Source organism: Mobula birostris, chromosome 22, assembly GCF_030028105.1.
Source record: "Mobula birostris isolate sMobBir1 chromosome 22, sMobBir1.hap1, whole genome shotgun sequence".
Classification (NCBI taxonomy): domain Eukaryota; kingdom Metazoa; phylum Chordata; class Chondrichthyes; order Myliobatiformes; family Myliobatidae; genus Mobula; species Mobula birostris.
The window spans coordinates 51,756,183-51,782,396 of record NC_092391.1 but is presented as its reverse complement, the minus strand read 5'-3'; the positions used below and the strand labels follow the sequence as shown (position 1 = coordinate 51,782,396).

The 26,214-nt window shown below is 45.2% G+C and overlaps 1 protein-coding gene across 2 annotated transcripts in view; it reads left to right on the top strand.

Moving 5' to 3' along the window:
• Positions 1-26,214, top strand: part of dnah10 (dynein axonemal heavy chain 10) — a 283,837-nt gene that overhangs the window by 44,208 nt on the left and 213,415 nt on the right. For both annotated transcript variants that reach the window (XM_072240729.1, XM_072240730.1), the window contains 5 exons: positions 1,063-1,261; positions 5,146-5,340; positions 7,222-7,392; positions 17,369-17,545; positions 25,319-25,492. In XM_072240729.1, the coding sequence (XP_072096830.1) occupies positions 1,063-1,261; positions 5,146-5,340; positions 7,222-7,392; positions 17,369-17,545; positions 25,319-25,492 (916 nt within the window). The remainder of the gene's footprint in view (positions 1-1,062; positions 1,262-5,145; positions 5,341-7,221; positions 7,393-17,368; positions 17,546-25,318; positions 25,493-26,214) is intronic.

Genomic DNA, 26,214 nt, shown 5'->3' with positions numbered 1-26,214 from the left:
CGGTGCAGGCAGACAATAAGGTGCAAGATCACTAGGCAAAGAGGTTAATATTATGCACAATACTTCATGTGTGGTTTAACAAAGCCCTATGTAATAGTAATAATACATTTCTCTTCTTGTGTTTAATCCTCTTGCAATAAAGGCTAACATGACCTGTTTTTAACTAGTGTGTACAAGGATACCGAATGTTCTTTTGAACATCAACATTTCCCAATCTCTCACTATTTGAAACATACTCAGGATTTCAGCTATTTCCAATGAAGTGGATTAACTCCTGTCTTTCCACATTATACCCCATCTGCCATTAGTTTGTCCGTGTTCCCTTGCAGCCTCAGCACAACTCCTGATTCCCTGTGTTCGAAATTCTGGTCTCCATCCTCAATCTCAGTTCAGTGCTTGTGCTGTTTAGTCTGAACTGGAATTCTCTGAGCTTCATGCTTTAGATACTTGCACCAATTTCATGGTGATACCACGTGTGGTATTTCAAAAGAGAACTTAAATTGAGGTTACTTACCTTCTTGTGTAGATCTCAGAGTTCTTAATAAAGGCAAGAGAGTTCTTATGGTTTCACCCACAACTGCTGAAAGGATTATGTGTGATGCAGAGATTTTACCTGAAAAGTCAACAGTTCCTTTCCCCTCAGATGCTGTCTGACCCATTGAGTTTTCCCAGCAGATTGTGTCTTGCTCCAGGTTCCAGCATCTGCAACCTCTTGTGTCTCACTGAAAATATTATTGCGATAATTTATTTCATTAATGATCAGGGGCTGTGTTGTATACAAATTGGCCAGTGCATCACTTAAATTACATCAGTGAAAACACGACATAAATATCTTGAAGTACTCAGGAAAATCTTGTGGTCATGAAACATGTTCCTACGCAGCTCCTATGCTCAACATTTCACTCAGAATGATGAAACGTCTTCAGAACTTACTGCTGTCCCTGCAGATATAACAGTTTCAATCCAAGCGGAGTATCATGTTAGATTTGTATTCTTGTCTCCTTTGAAGAACTAAAAATAACTTCTTAGTTTTAAAATTGTTTCTCCTTTTTTATCTGAAAGGAGGGACTCGGAGGAAGCAAAAAGAAATGCCTTAGAAGCCATCCAAACCCTGCAGCTGTGGAAAGATTCCTACTTTGATACCCGTGCTAAAATTGAAGCTTCTGGAAGAGATCAACGCTGGGAATTTGACAGAAAGAAACTGTTTAAGAAAACTGATTACATGATTGTCATCTGTCAGAGTATTCATGACATCTTACAGGTAAACCTGAGCTAATTTTAAAAAGAAGAAACATTTCCAATATTTTCTGCAATGGAAGTTTTTAAAAAAATATATATATTTTAAGTAGTTTTCAATTTTAATGGTGTTGAGTGATATTTTTTGAAAAGGACTTGACAATCTTCTGTGATGTTTTTCTGAGGGAGTCTGGGAGCTAAAGTGCACGGGATGATGGCACCAGAATAAATTCAATGATGCCTTTTGACAGGAGGTTTAGGACCACCTACCTCTGGCTCTGCCTGCTGTTAAAGCCTGTGAGGGATGAATTAGGGAACAAGGCCACTTCATCAATAATATCCTTATTCCCCCATTTCCTCACAACCAAAGAGGCCGTTTCAGCCCATTGATTTATGCTGGCTGATCAGAGCATCACATTCACCCAGAGCCTTTCCATAAACTTTTCTCTCAACATCCCCATCATCTCCCCCTACAATCTCAAGTTCAAGTTGATTGTCATTCAACCACGCACATGTATACTGCCAAATGAGGTGACATTCCTCCAGACCAAGGTGCGCAATATACATAACACATAAAGTAATATTACCACAAAAAATTAACATATAATAAGCTACATATACGATACACGTTACAAAGTAAACGGTATAATGTTACTGGTGTTTCATACATGATGAGACCTGGCTGGTGGCAGGGAGTTAAGTAGTCTCACAACCTGGGCGAAGAAGCTGTTTCCCATCCTAACAGTCCTTGTTATAATGCTAGGGCACCTCTTGCCTGATGATTGGGGGGTCAAAGAGGTTGTTGTACTGATGGGGGGGATCACTGACAATGCTAAGGGCTCTGTGTATGCAGCACTCCTGATGGTTGATAAATATCTACACATCATGGAAATTTACAGTGGCCACTCAGCCAATAAACCTGCACGTCTTCAGGATGTGGGAGCAAATTGGAGTACTGAGAGAACCCTACACAATTACAGGGACAATGTGCACACAGACAACATCTGAAGTTGAGATTGAACCCTGGTGGCTTTAGTTTTGAGGCAACATCCTGATCTCTGTCCCCCATTTGAAGGCCTGTGTGATCAGTCCAGGTAAATGGATCTGAGTGACAGGAGAAGATCCAGCCCATTATTGTCACGTTTCATGTGGTATCTTGGGTTCGCACCTCTGAGGCCCCAGAGCTTATCTTCCTGTCTTAACTGGTGCTGTGTAAATGCAAGTTGGCTAACAACCTTCTTGGCTCACTTTTCGCTTAAGCTGTGATTTCAATATTTGGATAAAAAATAATTGGTAAACTTGGAGAAGCCAGTGCATGGTGTGCTGCTCTCTAGCTGACCTGCACTTTTACCATTTATCTGGTTTTCTGCAAACATTCAGGTGAATTTGTGCAAAGCCCAGAAGAAGTGAGAGACCAACAATGTAGAATAACTGAGCAGGTTTACAGGGAAAGGAAAGGAATAGACATGGGTCAAATGGGAGTCTAGAAAATGATGAGAAACTAAAGCATCACAGTTTAAAGAATAAAATTAAGCTAATCACTAACTTCCCAGAAAAGAAAAATAGCTAAAGCTTATACAGATTTGTTGTATATGTACTTCACCCAGTGGCCTGATTGTGTAACTACCACATGAATTTAACCATCGAGGATTACATTAGAATGAACTGATATAAACAGCAAATCAAAAAATCTAACGAGAAGACAAATAATATACTTGCGCAACAACAATCTCATGTTATTCACGTTTTGTATCTTTATTTTTTATAAATGCTGATCGTTTAAATACTTTGATAGTTGGTATAAAATTGGGACTTATCAAGTGAGTGTTTTGATTCGAGACAGGGTTCGAGAGTCATACGGCACAGAAACAGGTCCTTCATCAAATATTTCCTCTAATCTCCTACGTCTTCTTTTTAACCTATGTCTTCTGGTCACAGACTTCCAGACTATGGGGAATGTTCAAATATTTTAATAATGGGTTTAAAATTCAGACTCATCAAATGAATGTTTTGATTAGAGACAGGGTCATAGAATTATACAGCACAGCATATCCTTCATTTTTATCTTCATGTCACTCCTCAGCTTTGTTCATTCCTGGGAAAACTAATCCAGCAGACAAATCAGAATCAGGTTTAATATCACTGGCGTATGTAGTGAAATTTGCTGTTATGCAGCAGCAGTACATTGAAGTAAATAATAAAACTGTAAATTACAGTAATAAATAAATAAATATTGGTCGGCTGGTGGCACAGTGAGATCAGCGCCGGGCTGGAGAATGGAGGTTCCCGAGTTCGATCCAGTGACAGACTGCCTCCGTGGGCGCTCTCCATCCATGCTGGGTTGATGTTAAGTTCGCAGCTCAGCCTGGTAAAATAATACTGCAAAATGTCTGTGTGAGGAGTGGCGCCCCACACAGCCTTTCGAACTGCACCTTGTAAGGCATGAAAATGCCCGACGCTGGCCTCTCAGGTCTGAGTCGACGTCGTCATCATCATCATCATATATATATATATATATATATACACACACACATATATATATGTATACACACACACACACACACATACACACGCGCGCAAAATTTTGGGCACCCCCGATCGATCCACCCCTGTGCTTAACAGTTGGAGAGTTGTTCTTTTCATGAAATTCTGCATCCTTTTTTCTCCAAACATACCTTTGCTCATTGCGGCCAAAATTCAGCATCAGAAGTTTGCAAAGGAACATCCCAACAAGCCTGATGCTTTTTGGAAACAAGTCCTATGGACTGATGAAGTTAAAATAGAAGTTTTTGGCCACAATGAGCAAAGGTATGTTTGGAGAAAAAAGGTGGATTGATCATGCTTTGGGCTTGTGTTGCAGCCAGCAGCACGGGGAACATTTCATACCGGTGGAGGGAAGAATGAATTCAATTAAATACCAGCAAATTCTGGAAGCAAACATCACACCGTCTGTAAAAAGGCCGAAGATGAAAAGAGGATGGCTTCTACAACAGGATAATGATCCTAAACACACCTCAAAATCCACAATGGACTACCTCAAGAGGCGCAAGCTGAAGGTTTTGCCATGGCCCTCACAGTCTCCCAACCTAAACATCATCAAATATCTGGATAGACCTCAAAAGAGCAGTGCATGCAAGATGGCCCAAGAATCTCACAGAACTAGAAGCCTTTTGCAAGGAAGAATGGGCGAAAATCCCCCAAACAAGAATTGAAAGACTCTTAGCTGGCTACAAAAAGCATTTACAAGCTGTGATACTTGCCAAAGGGGGTGTTACAAAGTACTGACCATGCAGGGTGCCCAAACTTTTGCTTCAGGCCCTTTTCCTTTTCTGTTATTTTGAAACTGTAAAAGATGGAAGTAAAAAAGTAATTTGCTTAAAATATTAAAGAAATGTGTCATCTTTAACTTTATACCTTTTGGAAATCAGGTCATCTTTTACTCGCTTAGCTATTCACAGTAACAGAAATTTTGACCAGGGGTGCCCAAACTTTTGCATGCCACTCTATAGTAGTTAAATTAAATAAATAAAGCAAAAAGAGAAAAAAAAGTAGTGAGGTAGTGTTCAAGTGTTCAATGTCATTCAGAAATCTGGTGGCAGAGGTGAAGAAGCTATTCCTGAATTGTTAGTGTGTGTCTTCAGGCAAATGAACTCTCTTCTGAAAACTGAAGTACTCCTATTCCTGAAGACTGCTGTCTGTACCCTCTCTGTTTATTGTGTGATGACCAGAACCGCCTATCCAATGTATTATAAAATTGTACCAAAACCTGTCCCTGCTCTAGTATTTTCCGACCATCTTGGATTCCTCCTGCACAACTTTGTCTGTTGTTTTTTGCCTGCTTAATGATTGTAAACATTGGAACAACACAAACTAACAGAAAAATCTATTTTTCTCTCTTAAAATCACCAGATTCGAGAAGAATTTTACAACATTTTTGGACCAGAACTGAAAGCTGTAACTGGTGACCCAAAGCGCATTGATGATGTGATAAAAAGGGTTAATGATCTTGTGGTACCCATCGTGGAATTATCCTTTGACATATTTAATGTCCGTCATGCTCAGATGTGGAAACTAATTATGGAAGATTTTTATACCCAGGTTCAGGTATGCTCATATTGGTAGTTGATTTAGTTTCCTAATATATTTGTAGTAAAATCTGCTTCTTATTCTAACAATTGAATGAGAAAGACAAAACATAGTTTGCAGAAAGTTATGTGTTTTCTATGCAGTAACGTACTTTTGCGATGAGAATATTAAGAGTAAGGGCGATGAACTTCAAGCACCGATCAGGCCATTATAGAGATATAGCTGAGAGAGGGATAGAACTGCCTGCTTCGTATTCCAGGGTTTTGATGTTTTAGAAAAGATAGAGAGGTAAAAGAGGTTTGTGGGGGGAAGGGAGTTGCTCTGTTAGTCATAGACGATATCACAGTCGCACTTGTCAGAATCAGAATCAGGTTTATTATCACCGGCATGTGAAGTGAAATTTCTTATCTTAGCAGCAGCAGTTCCATGCAATACATAATCTAGCAGAGAAAAAAAAAATTTAAAAAAAACAAGTAAATCAATGATGTATATTGAATAGATTACAAAAAAGTGCAAAAGCAGAAATACTGTATATTTTTAAAAAAGTGTGGCAGTGTCCAAAGATTTAATGTCCATTCAGGAATCGGATGGTAGAAGGGAAGAAGCTGAGTGTGTGCCTTCAGGCTTCTGTACCTCCTACCTGATGGTAACAGTGAGAAAAGGGCATGCCCTGGGTGCTGGAGGTCCTTATTAATGGACGCTGCCTTTCTGAGACACCGCTCCCTAGAGATGTCTTGGGGCAAGATGAGTAGAGCTCAAAAATAAAAAAGTGCCATCACTGTCAGGATTACACTGCAGATCTCCCGGTAGCCACTGGGACATCAAGGAACAGATATCAATTCAATTCGAACATCTGCAGAATTCCTGTTGTTTTCAATTCAATTCGAGTTTAATTGTCATTTAACCATACACGAATTCCCATGATTACAGCCAATTGAGACAACATCATTCTGGGGCCAAGGTGCAGAACACTGTACTAAAAGGCATACACAGCACAAAGCACATACAAGGTAGCAAGCACATATAAAATATCAGTAAAATACAGCCACACAAAAAAAAAGTCCAGATCCTGAGTCAATGTATGCTGTAGAAATCTGCAGTTGACCACTATACGGCTTGAATTCTGCTGAGCAAACACTGACTGCAGCCTGGACACTGTGACACACCACCCCCTTTTGGAATGTACCGACTCTGACACCCATGTCTGATGGCTCTGAGTAGGCAACACCACGGCTTGAGGCCCTGAGTCCACGACTACTGCAGAAATCTGCAGTCGACCACAATACAGCTTGTGAATCGGCAGTCGACCACAATACAGCTTGTGAATCGGCAGTCGACCACAATACAGCTTGTGAATCGGCAGTTGACCACAATACAGCTTGTGAATCTACTGGCAAACTAGGGAAAAGTGTAAAAAAAACAATAGGGTTGTTGTCATGGGGAACTTCAGCTTCCCCGATATAGACTAGGGCCCGCTTAGAGGTTTCAATGGGACAGAATTTGTTATGTTCATCCAATAGTTTCTTAAATCAGTCCTTAGATAGTCCAAATAAAGGAGAGACCATGTAGGACCTGGTGCTGGGAAATCAGCCTGGCCAGGTGACTGACCTTTCATCAGGTCAACATTTAGGAAGCAACTCCTAAAATTTGAAAATAACTACTGACCTTGCAGGAGAGTATTAATTTGGGGCAGGGCAAATTAAGCAAGTATTAGGCATGAGCTAACTGGGAGCACCTGTTCTTGGACACATCCATATTTGATATATGGAGAGTGAAAGGCCCACTGTACTGGACAGTACAGGTCACTGTTAGTCACACTTCACATTGGATAGCCTGGTCCTCAATTAGTCTATTCAATAATTCTTTCCCACATAATTACTTAAATATTGTTTCTTGCAGCTCATTGAAGGGGAAGCAAAGAACTTTATTGATGAGTCATTCAAGAGTCTCCGCTCTGCAGAAGCAGCTTTTGACATGCTCGTGAGATTTAGACACATCCGCTCCCGTGAAGCTGTCAACAAGCAAATGATGAGGAAGTTCAATGACATTTTGACACAGTACTGTAAAGAGGTACTGAGGATTTGTTCTTTCCCTGATGTGGAATGAGTCTGATGTCACAGTAAATTTCCCCATTTATTTCCGTTCACCGTGTTCTTCTACACTTGCCCATTAAGACCCCTTCATTCTCCCACTACCCAGTTACATAGGGAGCAAATTACAGTGACCAGTACGCCGACCAACCTACAGTCTCAGGGAGAGCCTGAAACTCTACACCAGGGGTTCCCAATCTGGGGTCCACAGACCCCTCGGTTAATGATGGGTGTTCATGACATAAGAAAGGTTGGGAACCTCTGCTCTACACAGAAGGTACTGGAGGTCGACATTCAACATGGTCACTGGAGCTGCCTCCTCTTTGAATAATATTAGTTCTATACTTCCAACAAATTTGGGTAATCCACCCCTTAAACTCCATGTCCACATTCTTCCTCACCTTGACTATTCCTTCATTCTGCTGACCTCCCTCCCTCTCAGTCATGAAAACAAGCTCGTCCAATGCTTGATCTGCACCACTCCATCCCCCACCACACTCATTCATTGTTTCATTCACCTCACACCCCCCACCGTTCATCACCCATTCACCTCACACCACCCCACCTCCCTCCCCCCACCCCCACCGTTCATCATCCATTCCCCTCACACCACCCCACCCCCACCATTCATCATCCATTCACCTCACACCACCCCACCCCCCACCCCCAGCGTTCATCATCCATTCACCTCACACCACCCCACCCCCACCCCCACCATTCATCATCCATTCACCTCACACCACCCCACCCCCCACCCCCACCCCCACCGTTCATCATCCATTCACCTCACACCACCCCACCCCCCCACCCCCACACCCACCATTCATCATCCATACACCTCACACCACCCCACCCCCACCCCACACCCACCATTCATCATCCATTCACCTCACACCACCCCACCCCCATCCCCCACCCCCACCCCCACCATTCATCATCCATTCACCTCACACCACCGCACCCCCATCCCCCACCCCCACCCCCACCATTCATCATCCATTCACCTCACACCACCCCACCCCCAACTCCCACCCCCACCGTTGATCATCCATTCACCCCACACCACCCCACCCCCACCATTCATCATCCATTCACCTCACACCAACCCACCCCCACCCCCCACCCCCACCCCCACCATTCATCATCCATTCACCTCACACCACCCCACCCCCAACCCCGACCCCCACCGTTCATCATCCATTCACCACACACCACCCCACCCCCACCACCACCCCCACCATTCATCATCCATTCACCTCACACCACCCCACCCCCTACCCCACCCCCACCATTCATCATCCATTCACCTCACACCACCCCACCCCCACCCCCACCCCCACCATTCATCATCCATTCACCTCACACCACCCCACCCCCCACCCCCACCGTTCATCATCCATTCACCTCACACCACCCCACCCCCCCACCCCCACCCCCACCGTTCATCATCCATTCACCTCACACCACCCCACCCCCTACCCCACCCCCACCATTCATCATCCATTCACCACCCCACCCCCCACCCCCACCCCCACCGTTCATCATCCATTCACCTCACACCACCCCACCCCCCACCCCCACCATTCATCATCCATTCACCTCACACCACCCCACCCCTACCCCACCCCCACCATTCATCATCCATTCACCTCACACCACCCCACCCCCCCACCCCCACCGTTCATCATCCATTCACCTCACACCACCCCCACCTGAACCCCCACCCCCACCATTCATCATCCATTCACCACACACCACCCCGCCCCCCACCCCCACCCCCACCGTTCATCATCCATTCACCTCACACCACCCCCACCCGAACCCCCACCCCCACCATTCATCATCCATTCACCTCACACCACCCCACCCCCCACCCCCACCCCCACCATTCATCATCCATTCACCACACACCACCCCACCCCCACCACCACCCCCACCATTCATCATCCATTCACCTCACACCACCCCACCCCTACCCCACCCCCACCGTTCATCATCCATTCACCTCACACCACCCCACCCCCACCCCCACCGTTCATCATCCATTCACCTCACCCCCCCCACCCCCACCGTTCATCATCCATTCACCCCACCCCACCCCACCCCCACCCCCACCATTCATCATCCATTCACCTCACACCACCCCACCCCCCACCCCACCCCCACCATTCATCATCCATTCACCTCACACCACCCCACCCCCCACCCCACCCCCACCATTCATCATCCATTCACCACACACCACCCCACCCCCCACCCCCACCCCCACCATTCATCATCCATTCACCTCACACCACCCCACCCCCACCCCACCCCCACCATTCATCATCCATTCACCACACCCCACCCCACCCCCCACCTCCACCCCCACCATTCATCATCCATTCACCTCACACCACCCCACCCCCACCATTCATCATCCATTCACCTCACACCACCCCACCCCCACCCCCCACCGTTCATCATCCATTCACCACACACCACCCCACCCCCACCCCCACTCCCACCATTCATCATCCATTCACCTCACACCACCCCACCCTCACCCCCACCCCCACCGTTCATCATCCATTCACCTCACACCACCCCACCCCCACCCCCCACCATTCATCATCAATTCACCTCACACCGCCCCACCCCCACCCCCACCCCCACCGTTCATCATCCATTCACCTCACACCACCCCACCCCCTACCCCACCCCCACCATTCATCATCCATTCACCTCACACCACCCCACCCCCACCCCACCCCCACCATTCATCATCCATTCACCACCCCACCCCCCACCCCCACCCCTCACCCACCATTCATCATCCATTCACCTCACAGCACCCCACCCCCACCCCACCTCCACCATTCATCATCCGTTCACCTCACACCACCCCACCCCCACCCCACCCCCACCATTCATCATTCATTCACCTCACACCACCCCACCCCCACCCCCACCCCCACCATTCATCATCCATTCACCTCACACCACCCCACCCCCACCCCCACCATTCGTCATCCATTCACCTCACACCACTCCACCCCCACCCCACCCCCACCATTCATCATCCATTCACCTCACACCACCCCACCCCCCACCCCACCCCCACCGTTCATCATCCATTCACCTCACACCACCCCGCCCCCCACCGTTCATCATCCATTCACCTCACACCACTCCACCCCCACCCCCACCCCCACCATTCATCATCCATTCACCTCACACCACACCACCCCCACCATTCATCATCCATTCACCTCACACCACCCCACCCCCCACCCCCACCCCACCATTCATCATCCATTCACCTCACACACCACCCCCACCGTTCATCATCCATTCACCATACCCCACCCCACCCCCACCCCCACCCCCACCATTCATCATCCATTCACCCCACCCCACCCCACCCCACACCACCCCACCCCCACTGTTCATCACCCATTCACCCCACCCCACCCCACCCCCACTGTTCATCACCCATTCACCTCACACCACCCCACCCCCACTGTTCTCTTACTAGCTCTTCCTTCAGTTACTCCTGACGATGGGTCTCGACCTGAAACGTCGACTGTACCTCTTCCTAGAGATGCTGCCTGGCCTGCTGCGTTCACCAGCAACTTTGATGTGTGTTGATTGAATTTCCAGCATCTGCAGAATTCCTCGTGTTTGCGAGGGAAAATATCATGGTGGTTCTCAGACAGGATGGACTGGAGAGCTTGTTTAGTGAGGCTTTATCGGTAGAACTGAGGAATAAGAAAGGTATGTCCAGATTAATGGGATTATATTATAGACCACCCAACAGTCCGTGGAATTTAGAAGAGCAAATTTGTGGAGAGATTGCAAACTGTTGCAAGAAACACAAGGTTGTGATAGTAAGTGATTTTAACTTTCCACATACTGGCTGGGAATCCCATATTGTAATATGGTTGGATGGGAAAGAGTTTGTCAAATGTGTTCAGGAAAGTTTCCTTAATCAGTACATAGAAGTCCCAATGAGAGAGAGAGTGAGATACTAGATCTCCTATGAGACGGCAGGTGACAGAAGTTTGAGAGGGGAACACTCTGCATCGAGTGATCATAATGCCATTAGTTTCAAGGTAGTTATGGAAAAGGATAGGTCTGGTCCTTAGGTTGAGGTTCTAATCTGGAGCAAGGCTAATTTTGATGGTATCAGAAAGAATCTGGCAAGTGTGGATTCTTTTCTAGAAAAGGTGTAATTGGTAAGTAAGAGGCCTTCAAAAGTGAAATTTTGAGAGTACAGAGTTTGTATGTTCCTGTCAGAATAAAAAGCAAGGATAACAGGTTTAGGGAAGCTTGGTTTTCAAGAGATATTGTGGTCCTGGTCAAGATAAAGTTAAACAGTCAAAATGTAATCAGCAACTGGTTGTATTGAATGTAATTTGTTGGTGTTGCAATAAAAAATTAGTGATTAAAAAAAAGGATAAAGTAGGTAGGGCATAGTAGGCATAGGCAGGTAGGAATAAATGAGGTACTTACCGAGTATAAGAAATGCAAGAAAATACTTAAGGAGATCAGGAGGACGAAAAGAAGACATAAGGTTGCTGTAGCAGACAAGGTGAAGGAAAATCCCGAGGGATTCTACAAATATATTAAGAACAAAAGGGGCAAAATTAGTCCTCTGGAAAACCAGAATTGTAATCTATGAGTGGAGCTGAAAGAGATGGGGGAGATCGTAAATGGAATTTTTGCATCTGTATTTACTTGGGAGACAGAGTTTATGGAAGTGAATCTAAGCATCATCGATTTCATGGACCCTATACAGATTATAGAGGACACAGTGTTTGCTGTCCTGAGGCAAATTAGGGTGGATAATTCCCCAGGGCTTGACAAGGTATTCCCTCAGACCCTGTGGGAGGGTAATGTAGAAATTATATGGACCCAAGCAGAGATATTTAAAACATTGTTAGCCATGGGTGAGGTGCCAGAGGATTGGAAGATAGTTAATGTTCCATGATTTCAAAGGTACATCTAATGTCAGAGAAACATATACAGTATGCATCCTGAAATGCTTTTTCTTTGCAACCATCCACAAAAACAGAGGAGTGCCCCAAAGAATGAATGACAGTTAAATATTAGAAACCCAAAGTCCCCCCAGCTCCCCTCCCTCCTGCGCGTAAGCGGCAGCAAACAACAATTCCCCCTCCCCCCACCAGCAAAAAAAAAGGCAACAGCACTCATCACCGAGCACTCAAGCATGAGCAAAGCAGCAACAGCAAAGGCACAGACTTGCAGTTACCCCAAAGACTTCGCGTTTCACCTGGTAATCGACATACCACAGGCTCTCTCTTTCCCTAATAAGGGAAAAAGAGAGGTCACCGTTTCACAGCGAGAGGGGAGACATAACAAACAACTCACTGGCTTACGATGTTAAAAGTCCGTTACGTTGCTTTTTTTGAAATGAGGAAGTAAATTGGATTAGACATTGGCTTTGTGGGAGAAGACAGAAAGTTGTAATTGATGGTTGTCTCTCTGACTGGAGGCCTGTGACTAGTGGTGCACCACAGGGATCAGTGCTGGGTCCATTGTTGTTGGTCAGCTATATCAACAATCTGGGCGATAGTGTGGTAAACTGGATCAGCTACTCTGGGATGGCACCAAGATCGGAGGTGTAGTGTACAGCAAGGAAGGCTATCAAAGCTTGCAGCAGGATCTGGAGTGTGAGGTGTTCCAGTCTGGGAGCACCAATGAGGATAGGTTTTACACGGCGAACCTTAGGGCACAGAGGAATAAGGTAGAATAGAGGGATCTGGGAATACAGATCCCTAATTCCTTGAAAGTATCAGGTAGATAGGGTTGTAGAGAAAGCTTTTGGCACGTTGGCCTTCATAAATCAATATATTGAGTACAAAAGCTGGGATGTTATGTTGAAATTGCTTAAGATATTTGTGAGACCTAATTTGGAGTATTATGTCAAGTTTTGGACGCCACCCATAGGAAAGATGAAGTATGTTTGAAAGAGAGCAGAGAAATTACTGGGATTTGAGGCCATGAGTTATAGGGAAAGCTTGAACAACAGGAATTCTGCAGATGCTGGAAATTCAAGCAACACACATCAAAGTTGCTGGTGAACGCAGCAGGCCAGGCAGCATCTGTAGGAAGAGGTGCAGTCGACGTTTCAGGCCGAGACCCTTCGTCAGGACTAACTGAAGGAAGAGTGAGTAAGGAATTTGAAAGTTGGAGGGGGAGAGGGAGATCCAAAATGATAGGAGAAGACAGGAGGGGGAGGGATAGAGCCAAGAGCTGGACAGGTGATAGGCAAAAGGGGATACGAGAGGATCATGGGACAGGAGGTCCGGGAAGAAAGACAAGGGCGGGAGGACCCAGAGGATGGGCAAGAGGTATGTTCAGAGGGACAGAGGGAGAAAAAGGAGAGTGAGAGAAAGAATGTGTGCATAAAAATAAGTAACAGATGGGGTACGAGGGGGAGGTGGGGCCTTAGCGGAAGTTAGAGAAGTCGATGTTCATGCCATCAGGTTGGAGGCTACTGAGACGGAATATAAGGTGTTGTTCCTCCAACCTGAGTGTGGCTTCATCTTTACAGTAGAGGAGGCCGTGGATAGACATGTCAGAATGGGAATGGGATGTGGAATTAAAATGTGTGGCCACTGGGAGATCCTGCTTTCTCTGGCGGACAGAGCGTAGATGTTCAGCAAAGCGGTCTCCCAGTCTGCGTCGGGTCTTGCCAATATATAAAAGGCCAAATCGGGAGCACTGGACGCAGTATATCACCCTAGTCGACTCACAGGTGAAGTGTTGCCTCACCTGGAAGGACTGTTTGGGGCCCTGAATGGTGGTAAGGGAGGAAGTGTAAGGGCATGTGTAGCACTTGTTCTGCTTACACGGATAAGTGCCAGGAGGGAGATCAGTGGGGAGTGATGGGAGGGACGAATGGACAAGGGAGTTGCGTAGGGAGCGATCCCTGCGGAATGCGGGGTGAGGGGGGAGGGAAAGATGTGCTTAGTGGTGGGATCCTGTTGGAGGTGGCGGAAGTTACGGAGAATAATATGTTGGACCCGGAGGCTGGTGGGGTGGTAGGTGAGGACCAGGGGAACCCTATTCCTAGTGGGGTGGCGGGAGGATGGAGTGAGAGCAGTTGTAAGTGAAATGAGGGAGATGCGTTTAAGAGCAGAGTTGATAGTGGAGGAAGGAAAGCCCCTTTCTTTAAAAAAGGAAGACATCTCCCTCGTCCTAGAATGAAAAGCCTCATCCTGAGAGCAGATGCGGCGGAGACGGAGGAATTGCGAGAAGGGGATGGCGTTTTTGCAAGAGACAGGGTGAGAAGAGGAATAGTCCAGATAGCTGTGAGAGTCAGTAGGCTTATAGTAGACATCAGTGGATAAGCTGTCTCCAGAGACAGAGACAGAAAGATCTAGAAAGGGGAGGGAGGTGTCGGAAATGGACCAGGTAAACTTGAGGGCAGGGTGAAAGTTGGAGGCAAAGTTAATAAAGTCAACGAGTTCTGCATGTGTGCAGGAAGCAGTGCCAATGCAGTCATCAATGTAGCGAAGGAAAAGTGGGGGACAGATACCAGAATAGGCACAGAACATAGATTGTTCCACAAACCCAACAAAAAGGCAGGCATAGCTAGGACCCATACGGGTGCCCATAGCTACACCTTTAGTTTGGAGGAAGTGGGAGGAGCCAAAGGAGAAATTATTAAGAGTAAGGACTAATTCCGCTAGACGGAGCAGAGTGGTGGTAGAGGGGAACTGATTAGGTTTGGAATCCAAAAAGAAGCGTAGAGCTTTGAGACCTTCCTGATGGGGGATGGAAGTATATAAGGACTGGACATCCATGGTGAAAATAAGGCGGTGGGGGCCAGGGAACTTAAAATCATCGAAAAGTTTAAGAGCGTGAGAAGTGTCACGAACATAGGTCGGAAGGGATTGAACAAGGGAAAGCTTGAATAGGTTAGGACTTTATTTCCTAGAATGTAGGAGAATGAGGAGAGATTTGATAGAGATATACAAAATTATGAGGGGTATAGATAGGGTAAATGCAAGCAGACTTTTTCCACAGAGATTGAGTAGGACTACAACCAGAGGTCATGGGTTAAGGGTGAAAGGTGAAATATTTAAGGGGAACGTGAGGGAAATTTCTCTCAGAAGGTGATGAAACATTTAAGAGAAGTTTGGATAGGTACATCGATGGGAGGGTATGGAGGGCTATGGTCCTGGTGCAGGTCAATGGAACTAGGCAGATTATGGTTCGTCACAGACTCGATGGGCCAAAGGGCCCATTTTTATGCTACAGTGTTCTGTGACTATGACTCTAAATCCCATGCGACCTAAATTTTCAACTAAACTGTCTACTGTGTTCTCTTTACAACTTGTTAACTTACCTGCTTTTGTATCATAAGCAAATTTGGCCACAGTGCACCCAGTTTCTTTGTCCAATTCATTAATGATCACCTTTGATTCCCATAGCACATCATTAGTTGCAATGGCCCATTTGAAAATACATGTTGCCACCAAAGACGTGCACTTTTATTTTGTACTGTACCCTTATTGAATGCCTACCAGTAGTCCAATCTACCCTGTTACATCCACAAAGAGCTCATGTATTCCAGTGCTGGTTGCCATAGTAGGGGATCAGTTAACGTGTTGATATTACATCTTGGGCGCCGAAGTTCAGAGTTCAATTCTGGCGTCCTCTGTACGTCCTCCCTGTGGAATGCATGGGCTTTCTCTGGGTCCTCTGGTTTTCTCCCACAGTCCAAAGGTGTACCGAATAGGTTAATCGGTCGTGGTAACTTGTACAGTCTTTAGGTTTAAATCAGGGTTGTCGAGGGTTGCTGGGCTGTGTGGCTGGAAGGGCCTATCCGCGTTGTATCTCTAAATAATTAAGTGAAGCACTCTGGTTTCTTCAACTGTGTAAGTCTAGGGAAGACAATCTCTGGCACCGCACCGCCATACGTGTGAGATTGAGGTGCGAACCCCCTGTTTGTGTGGGTGCTGTGTCATTTGCTACCCTGTTACAAATGAATGCCACGAAATAACAGGCAGCACACTGCATACAATTAAAGGAATTATATTTGTGAATCTTAACTGAAGGGTTAGTAAAGAATAACAAAAAGAAAAGGGCCCATTCTAATTAGATAGTCAAATATGCACAAATTGAAGCTCATCTTGAATTTCTCTGTCACTCATGCGCTGGGCCCTCAGTCAATGTGAAAGCACACATCATCTTCCGAACATCGCTCTCAATCCATCTCAAACAAGCGGGTCTCCCAGCGGATTGTATGCTACGACCAGTTCTCCCCAGCATCATCTCTCTTCACTTCCTCTCGAACAAAAGCCCAAGACCAACCTGATTGTCCCGCACCAAGAAAAACTTCTCGCTAATTGGATGGCACGCATTCCACATCATCCCTTATCTTCAACAATAACCCAAGCAGGCTGAAAACAGAACAAACAGCTCTTACAGAGCTGCTAAATGAAATACCTACAGCATAACAGTCAAGGTGTGAACCAGGGCAGTACATAAGTAACTTTTCCACTCCAGGGGTGGTCCCATTAACACCCCAGTAACAACATGTTTTGCCATTTGATTACCTGCTGACCCTACTGTTGATTCATGTACAAGAAACAAATCTCCTACGTAGCAGCATTCTGTCGTCTCCATTTAAATAGCACCCTGCTTTTCTAATCCCCAGTATACTTCTGCCAAGTCTTGCTTTACCCTTTGCAGGCTCTTTGTGGTCTCCTCTAAAGCAGCAAATCTGTCTCCAATGCAGGTACAGTAGTTCCTTTCTAACTCATTTATGTGGTTTTGTAAATAGCTGAGGTCTTAATATTGGTCCATGTTGTACCCTGCTGGTGATTGGTTGGTAGTTTGAAAATGACCCTGATTCTCAATTTTCTTCTTCTGTGGCCAAACCTCTGTCAATGCTAATATTCTCCTGATCAGTGTCTTTGATAGATAACTTGTTTTTACAGGTTGATATTATGAACAGCCTGTTCACCAATAATGCAAATAATCCTCCCGTGACCAAGAATCAACCTCCTGTTTCTGGAGCCATTCACTGGGAGCGTTCCCTCTTTCACCGAATTAAACACGTCATCATTCACTTTCAAAAAATGCCTGAGATGCTGGCAAGTGAACAAGGGAAAGCGGTAAGTACTTTGGACTTCAATCTTTGGATATTAATCATTGGGTGCATGAATCAGCAAAGGCAGACGTTTTCCTTCTGGAAGGCAAATATGTTAAGATATTGGTGCTGCAAATTTATTTGAGTAAAATATTGTGACATAAATTTTAATAGTTTAGATATCATAAACAGATGGCAAAGTGACACAGCAAAGGTCTGGTGATTAATAATCATATCACTGCTAATTATTTCAACGTTATTCTTACAATTACATATTTTCTCACAATACGGAGGCCAATTGACTTGTAGAGTCATAGAAAGGTACAGCCCAGAAACAGGTCCTTCAGCTCATCTAATCTGTGCCAAATCATTTAAAACCTCTACTGCTATCAACCTCACTGGGACCCTAGACCTCTATATCCCTACCATCCATGTACCTATGGAAAGTTCTCTTAAACGGTGAAATAAAGCGTGCATGCACCACTTGCACTGACGTCTTATTCCACTGACCCAGCTTGCTCCTGCCCCACCGAACTCATTTCTGCATACCTCGACACGGTTTTATCCCCCCTTGTTCAATCCCTTCCTACCTATGTTCATGACATTTCTCACGCTCTTAAACTTTTCGATGATTTTAAGTTCCCTGGCCCCCATCGCTTTATTTTCACCATGGATGTCCAGTCCCTATATACCTCCATCCCCCATCAGGAAGGTCTCAAAGCTCTCTGCTTCTTTTTGGATTCCAGACCTAATCAGTTCTCCTCTACCACCACTCTGCTCCGTCTAGCGGAATTAGTCCTGACTCTTAATAATTTCTCCTTTGGCTCCTCCCACTTCGTCCAAACTAAAGGTGTAGCTATGGGCACCCGTATGGGTCCTAGCTATGCCTGCCTTTTTGTTGGCTTTGTGGAATAATCTATGTTCCGTGCCTATTCTGGTATGTGTCCCCCACTTTTCCTTCGCTACATCGACGACTGCATTGGCGCTGCTTCCTGCACACATGCTGAGCTCGTTGACTTTATTAACTTTGCCTCCAACTTTCGCCCTGCCCTCAAGTTTACCTGGTCCATTTCTGACACCTCCCTCCCCTTTCTAGATCTTTCTGTCTCTGTCTCTGGAGACAGCTTATCCACTGATGTCTACTATAAGCCTACTGATTCTCTTAGCTATCTGGACTATTCCTCTTCTCACCCTGTTTCTTGCAAAAATGCCATCCCCTTCTCGCAATTCCTCTGTCGCCACCACATCTGCTCTCAGGATGAGGCTTTTCATTCCAGGACGAGGGAGATGTCCTCCTTTTTTAAAGAAAGGGGCTTCCCTTCCTCCACCATCAAATCTGCTGTCAAACGCATCTCCCCCATCTCACGCACATCTGCTCTCACTCCATCCTCCCGCCACCCCACTAGGAATGGGGTTCCCCTGGTCCTCACCTACCACCCCACCAGCCTCCGGGTCCAACATATTATTCTCTGTAACTTCCGCCACCTCCAACGGGATCCCACCACTAAGCACATCTTTCCCTCCCCCCCTCTGCTTTCCGCAGGGATCGCTCCCTATGCGACTCCCTTGTCCATTCGTCCCCCCCCATCCCTCCTCACTGATCTCCCTCCTGGCACTTATCCTTGTAAGTGGAACAAGTGCTACACATGCCCTTACACTTCCTCCCCTACCACCATTCAGGGTCCCAGACAGTCCTTTCAGGTGAGGCGACACTTCACCTGTGAGTCGGCTGGGGTGATATACTGCGTCCGGTGCTCCCGATGTGGCCTTTTATATACTGGTGAGACCCGACGCAGACTGGGAGGTCGTTTCGCTGAATACCTATGCTCTGTCCGCCAGAGAAAGCAGGATCTCCCAGTGGCCACACATTTTAATTCCACATCCCATTCCCATTCTGACATGTCTATCCACGGCCTCCTCCACTGTAAAGATGAAGCCACACTCAGGTTGGAGGAACAACACCTTATATTCCGTCTGGGTAGCTTCCAACCTGATGGCATGAACATCGACTTCTCTAACTTGCACTAATGCCCCACCTCCCCCTTGTACCCCATCCATTATTTATTTTTATACACACATTCTTTCTCTCACTCTCCTTTTTCTCCCTCTGTCCCTCTGACTATACCCCTTGCCCATCCTCTGGGTTCCCCCCCCTCCTTTGTCTTTCTCCTTGGACCTCCTGTCCCATGATCCTCTCGTATCCCCTTTTGCCAATCACCTGTCCAGCTCTTGGCTCCATCCCTCCCCCTCCTGTCTTCTCCTATCATTTTGGATCTCCTCCTCCCCCTCCCACTTTCAAATCTCTTACTAACTCTTCCTTCAGTTAGTCCTGACGAAGGGTCTCGGCCTGAAACGTCGACTGTACATCTTCCTAGAGATGCTGCCTGGCCTGCTGCGTTCACCAGCAACTTTGATGTGTGTTGCTTGAATTTCCAGCATCTGCAGAATTCCTGTTGTTAGCTTATTCCACTGTCTCACCACCCTCTGAGTGAAGAAGTTTTCCCTCATGTTTCCCTTAAACTTTCCACCTTTCACCCTTAAACCCATGACCTCTAGTTGTAGTCCCACCCATCCTCAGTGAAAAAAAGCCTGTTTGATTTTACCCTATCTATACCCCTCGTAATTTTGTATACCCCTAACAAATCTCCCCTTAATCTTTTATGTTCAAAGGAATAAAGTCAAGCCATTAAGTTACAGAGACACAGGTGCATGGAACAATTACTGTGCAGAAGGTGCTCATTTAACCCAGTGTGTCTCTGCCAACTCACTCCCTTCAACACCCTTTGAAAATTTCTTCTTGAAGGCTATGATGAAATCTGCCTCCGCTGCACCTGAAGGCAGTCCATTCTGGATTCCAGGCACATACTGTGTTCAAATATTTTTCCTTGTGGCACTTTTATTTCTCTTCCCTTTTTATACCCCTGACATCTAATCGTCAAACCACCCATCACTGGAACTGTCACCCACAATCCACCTTGTTCAAATCTATCACCGGGGTTCAATGGCACCTTTGAAACCATCACTGCTACCGTCAAGGCAGCAGGAGGATGGATATCCTAGTTTCTGCATGTTTCTTTCAGTCACACCATTCTGACACGGAACTGTACTCAGCTAGCTGTGTGATTGCACCAGAGAAGGTGTTGAGAAGGTCCACCAGACCATAGTCTGAGATAAAGGACTTTGATTATGGAGGAGGATTGGATCAGCTCGGCTTGTTTTCCCTGGAGTAACAGAGTTTGAAGAGTGATCCAATAAGGTAGTTGAGGTGGGTACAATTGCAGCATTTAAGAGTCATTTGGGAGGTACATGGTTTGAGTGGCTTAGTGGCTTATGGGCTGAACATGGTAATTGGGACTAGCAGCGATGGTGCTGTGGTTGGCATGGAGTAGTTGGGCCGAAGACCCTTTATGATTGAGGTGTATGAAGTTATTAAAGGTATAGCTGGATAGATTGGCTCTCTGCCCTTTGTCTATGGGTTGTCTATCCCAACGGAGGGAAGTGACCTGTTATTTCCTGCATCTACTGATCTGTATGCATTGTTTTGATTGACGAGTCATGGCTGGATTGTGGCACTGCCTGGTACTTTGGCTAATGGGCACTTTTCCTGTGTGTGACCACCTTAGAAAGGAATTGCTTGAGTTAAATCTAATCCTGCTTTTGTTTAGAATGCTCATCTAACTTGTCAAAAGAGCTTTGACCAGCAGCCAGTCCAGACAGCAGAAGTTTTGAGAGGAGGGGACTTCAGTCAGGTCCACTACTCGAGTACGAAAGGCAGCAGCAGGTTGGTACAGCAAAAAGGAGCTTTGATAGGTGGCCAATCCAGACAGCAGAAGTTTTCAGAGGAGGGGACTTCAATCAGGACCACTGGCTGAGTACCAAAGGTAGCAGTAGATCGGTATAGCGATAAAGAGCTCTGACCAGTGACCAATCAGCATTTGTGATTGATTAGCAAGAGCAAATTAAAGGAAAGCAGGGGCAAAAGCAGCAACCGTTGTCTGTGGACAGAGGCAGAGTGGTGATCTTGAGGCTTCAATTCTTCGAGGCTTCTGCGAAGGCAGACTTCAGTCACAGACAGAGAAGAAAAGAAAAGTTCAAGGTTAAGTCCCCCCCCCCCACCCCCACTTTCATATCTGCTCAGCTAGGGTAGTAGAGATGCCAGGCAGGATAGTTTTATGCTACTCTTGGGGGATGTGGGAAGGCAGGGAGACTGCCAGTGTCCCTGACACCTAAAACTGCGAGACTACATCTGGCTGCAGCTTCTAACAATCCGCAGACAAAGTTAGGAACTGAAAGGAATCATGTGTGACTAGTGTCCTGAGCTGCATATATTTCAATGCAAGAAGTATCGTAGCAAAGGCACAGGCATCGTAGTGCTGAAGATGAGGTAGCTGGTTTACAAACAGTGGGAATGTGTAGTGAGGAGAGGTTGTTGAAGGACAAAATTGCAGTGAATAGGATGAGTTACAACGTCAAAGGCGGACAAATCGAAAAGGATGAATACAGGACTGAAGGTGTTTTTTCTGAACGTGCGCAGTATACAGAATAAGGTAGATGAACTTGCAGCACAGTTACAGATCGGCAGGGATGATGTTGTAGGCATCACTGAATCACGGCTGAAAGATTGTAGCTGGGAGCTTAATGTTCAAGGATACGCTTTGTATCGAAAGAACACACAAGAAGACATAGGGTGTGACGTTGCTCTGTTGGTAAAAATGTAATCAAATCATTAGAAAGAGATGACATAGGGTCGGAAGGTGCTGAATCTTTGTGGATAGAGCTAAGGAACTGTAAGGATAAAAAGACCCTGATGGGAGTTATATACAGACCTCCAAATGGTAGTAAGGATGTGGTCTACAAATTACAATGGGAGATAGAAAATACATGCCAAAAGGACAATGTAACAACAATCTTGCGGGACTTCAATATGCAGGTAGATTGGGGAAATCAGGTTGGTACTTCATTATAGGAGGGGGATTTTCTAGAGTGCCTATGAGATGGCTTTTTAGAGCAGCTCGTGGTTGAGCCCACTAGGGGATCAGCTATTCTGGGTTGGTGTTGTGCAATGAAACAGAATTAATTGGAGAGTTTAAAGTAAAAGAACCCTTGGGGAAAGTGATCATAATATGATCGAATTCACCCTGAAATTTGAGGAGGAGAAGCTAAAGTCAGTTGTATCAGTATTACAGTGGAGTAAGGGGAATTACAGAGGCATGAGAGAGGAGCTGGCCAGAATTGATTGGAAAAGAACACTGGCAGGAATGACAGCAGAGCAGCAATGGCTGGAATTTCTGGAATTAATTGAGAGGGCAGAGGATATATATACAGCAAAGGGTAAGAATTATTCTAAAGAAAAGATGACACAACCGTAGCCAATAAGAGAAGTTAGTGCCAACATAAAAGCCAAAGAGAGGGTATATAATAGAGCAAAAATAAGTGGGAAGTTAGAGGATTGGGAAGTCTTCAAAAGCCAACAGAAGACAACTAAAAAGTCATGAAGAAGGTAAAGATGGAATATGAAAGTAAACTAGCCAATAATATTAAAGAGAATACTAAAAGTTTCTTCAGACACATAAAGTGTAAGAGCGAGGTGGGATTGGATATCGGACCGCTGGAAAATGATGCTGGAGAGGTAGTAATGGGGGACAAGGAAATGGCGGATGAACTGAATAAGTATTTTGCATTAGTCTTCACTGTGGGAGACACTAGCAGTGTGGTGGAAATTCCAGGTGTCGGGGCATGAAATGTGTGAAGATACCACTATAGGGAGAAGGTTTCTGGGAGACTGAAAGGTCTGAAGGTAGATAAAGTCACCTGGACCAGATGGTGTACACCCCAGGGATCTAAAAGAGGTAGCTGAAGAGATTGTGGAGGCACTAGTAATGATCTTTCAAAAATCACTGGATTTTGGAATGGTTCTGGAAGACTGAAAAATTGCAAATGTCACTCTGCTGTTCAAGAAGGGAGAAAAGCAAAAGAAAGAAAACTATAGGCCAGTTAGTCTGATTGTCATCTATATCAATGATCTGGAAGATAATGTGGTTAACTGGATCAGCAAAGTTGCAGATAACACCAAGGGTGGGGCTGTAGTAGACAGCAAGGGAGTCTATCATGGTTTTCATTGGGATCTGGGCCAGATGGAAAAATGGGCTGAAAAATGGTGGATGAAAATTTAATGCAGACAAGTGTGAGGTGTTGCACTTTGGTGAGACCAGCCAGGATAGGTCTTACATAGTGAATGGTAGGGCACTGAGGGGTGCAGTAGAACAAAGGTATCTGGAAATATAGATCCATAATTAATTGAAAGTGGCATCATAGGTAGATAGGGTCATAACGAAAGCTTTTGGCACATTGGCCTTTATAAATCAAAGATTTGAGTACTGGTGATGAGATCTTATGATGAAGTTGTATAAGGCAATGGTGACGCCTAATATAGAGTACTGTGTGCAGTTTTGGTCACTTATCAACAGTTACGATGTAAGTAAGGTTGAAAGAGTACAATAAAAATTTACAAGGATATTGTCTGATCTGGAGGACCTGAGTTATAAGGAATGATTGAATGGATTAGGACGTTATTTCTTGGAACATAGAAGATTAAGAGGAAATTTGATAGAGGTATACAAAATTATGAGGGATAAAGATAGGGTAAATGCACGCATGCTTTTTCCACTGAGTTTGGATGGGACTACAACCAGAGGTGATGAGTCAAGAGAAGTTTGGATAGGTACACTGATGGTAGAGGTATGGGGGACTATGGTCCCAATATAGGTCGATGTGAGTAGGCAGCTTAAATGGTTTGGCACAGCTCAGATGGGCTGATGGGTCTGTTTCTGTGTTGTACCTTCCTGTGAGTTTATGACTCTGTGAAAGACTGGAGAGGGTGAGCGTGCTTTCCCTGGTGCAGAGAGGGTAAAGAGAGAGCACACAATTGGAGTATAAAAGACAATGCATGCTATAGATAGGGTAGACGGCAGGAAGCCTTTCCCCATATTAGAAGTAAATGAAAAGGGAGGACATAAAGTGAAGAGACATGGAGTGGTGGTGAGGGGGGGTCTTCTTCACCCAGAGAACAGTGAGTAGCTGGTGTGCTGTTCTTGGGAGTGGTAGAAACTGATTCACTGGCACCACTTAAATATCAAGGTGAGCGCAAAAGTAGCTTGTGCAAAGATCAACATGGACCAAATGATGAGTAATGGGTTAGTATAGTCCTAGTCATAGTCATAGTCATACTTTATTGATCCCGAGGGAAATTGGTTTTCGTTACAGTTGCACCATAAATAATTAAATAGTAATAAAGCCATAAATAATTAAATAGTAATATGTAAATTATGCCAGGAAATAAGTCCAGGACCAGCCTATTGGCTCAGGGTGTCTGACCCTCCAAGGGAGGAGTTGTAAAGTTTGATGGCCACAGGCAGGAATGACTTCCTATGACGCTCAGTGTTGCATCTTGGAGGAATGAGTCTCTGGCTGAATGTACTCCTGTGCCCAACCAGTCCATTATGTAGTGGATGGGAGACATTGTCCAAGATGGCATGCAACTTAGACAGCATCCTCTTTTCAGACACCACGGTCATAGAGTCCAGTTCCATCCCCACAACATCACTGGCCTTACGAATGAGTTTGTTGATTATGGATGGGTTCTCACTGGTTGGCATAGATGAGTTGGGCCAAATAGCCTGTTTGAATTCTGTAGAATTCTATGACTTATTCTGTTCTTCTGTGACACCCCTGTAGTCTCCATTGTGTTTGTTGCAAGAAATATGAAGTAAATTCTAACAATAAATTATTCACTTTATAGACCAAAGCAAAATACCTGGAGGTGGCAAAGAGGATGAAAGCCTATGAAGATAAATTGTATGAACACTGGCAAAGTGAGATAAATACAAAGTTGCACATTCTATTGAAGCAAAGCCTGCTTGTCAGGATTAATACAGCAGAGGTCAATTCAGCAAGTTTGGTTCACGTCGATCCAGTAAGTTTGAAAAGTTGGTGGGTGTTCTTTTTATGATTAGTATTAGAGCATTTCCATTTTAAAAGAAATATTCACTTCTAAGATATTAGTGTGACAACTAAGTTTTGCTGTGTAAGCACAATTTTTATTTCACTAGCACTGATTGGATTTTAATGAGGTCCTGACCGATTTGAAGAGTTTGTCCATTCTAAAATTGAGTTTGAGCAGTTAAATTAGTTCCTAAATGGGAATAAAACAGCCTGAAATAAAAATAGAAAATACTGGCAAGATTCAGTGGGACAGGCTGCATCTGTGGAAACAAATAGTTTTTATGGTTGCCAGCTATTTTAGTTTATTTTCTAATTCCCTCTTTGACCTTGTTCTCTGTGGTCACAATCACACAATGTGATATATAGTATCACACAATGACCTTCAGTGTTAGAGCTATAGAATAATACAGCAGAGAAACAGTCCCAACTCATCCATGCTGATTGAGTGTCTATCTATGCAAATCCCATTTGGTCATATTAGGCCCAAATCCCTTACTTCTTTCCTGTTGAAATGATGGAGGAACACCACCTCACCTATAATGCAGCACTCAGTCATGAATACTGCACTTCAGGAAGTTTGTTCCTGCTTTCTGTTTGTATCAGGACTGGTCATTTGTTCTCACTGTTCTTCTCCACTCTTTTTCTTTCCCATTTCCCTCACTGGTGTACTCTGGTCTATTCAGCAAGTCCCAA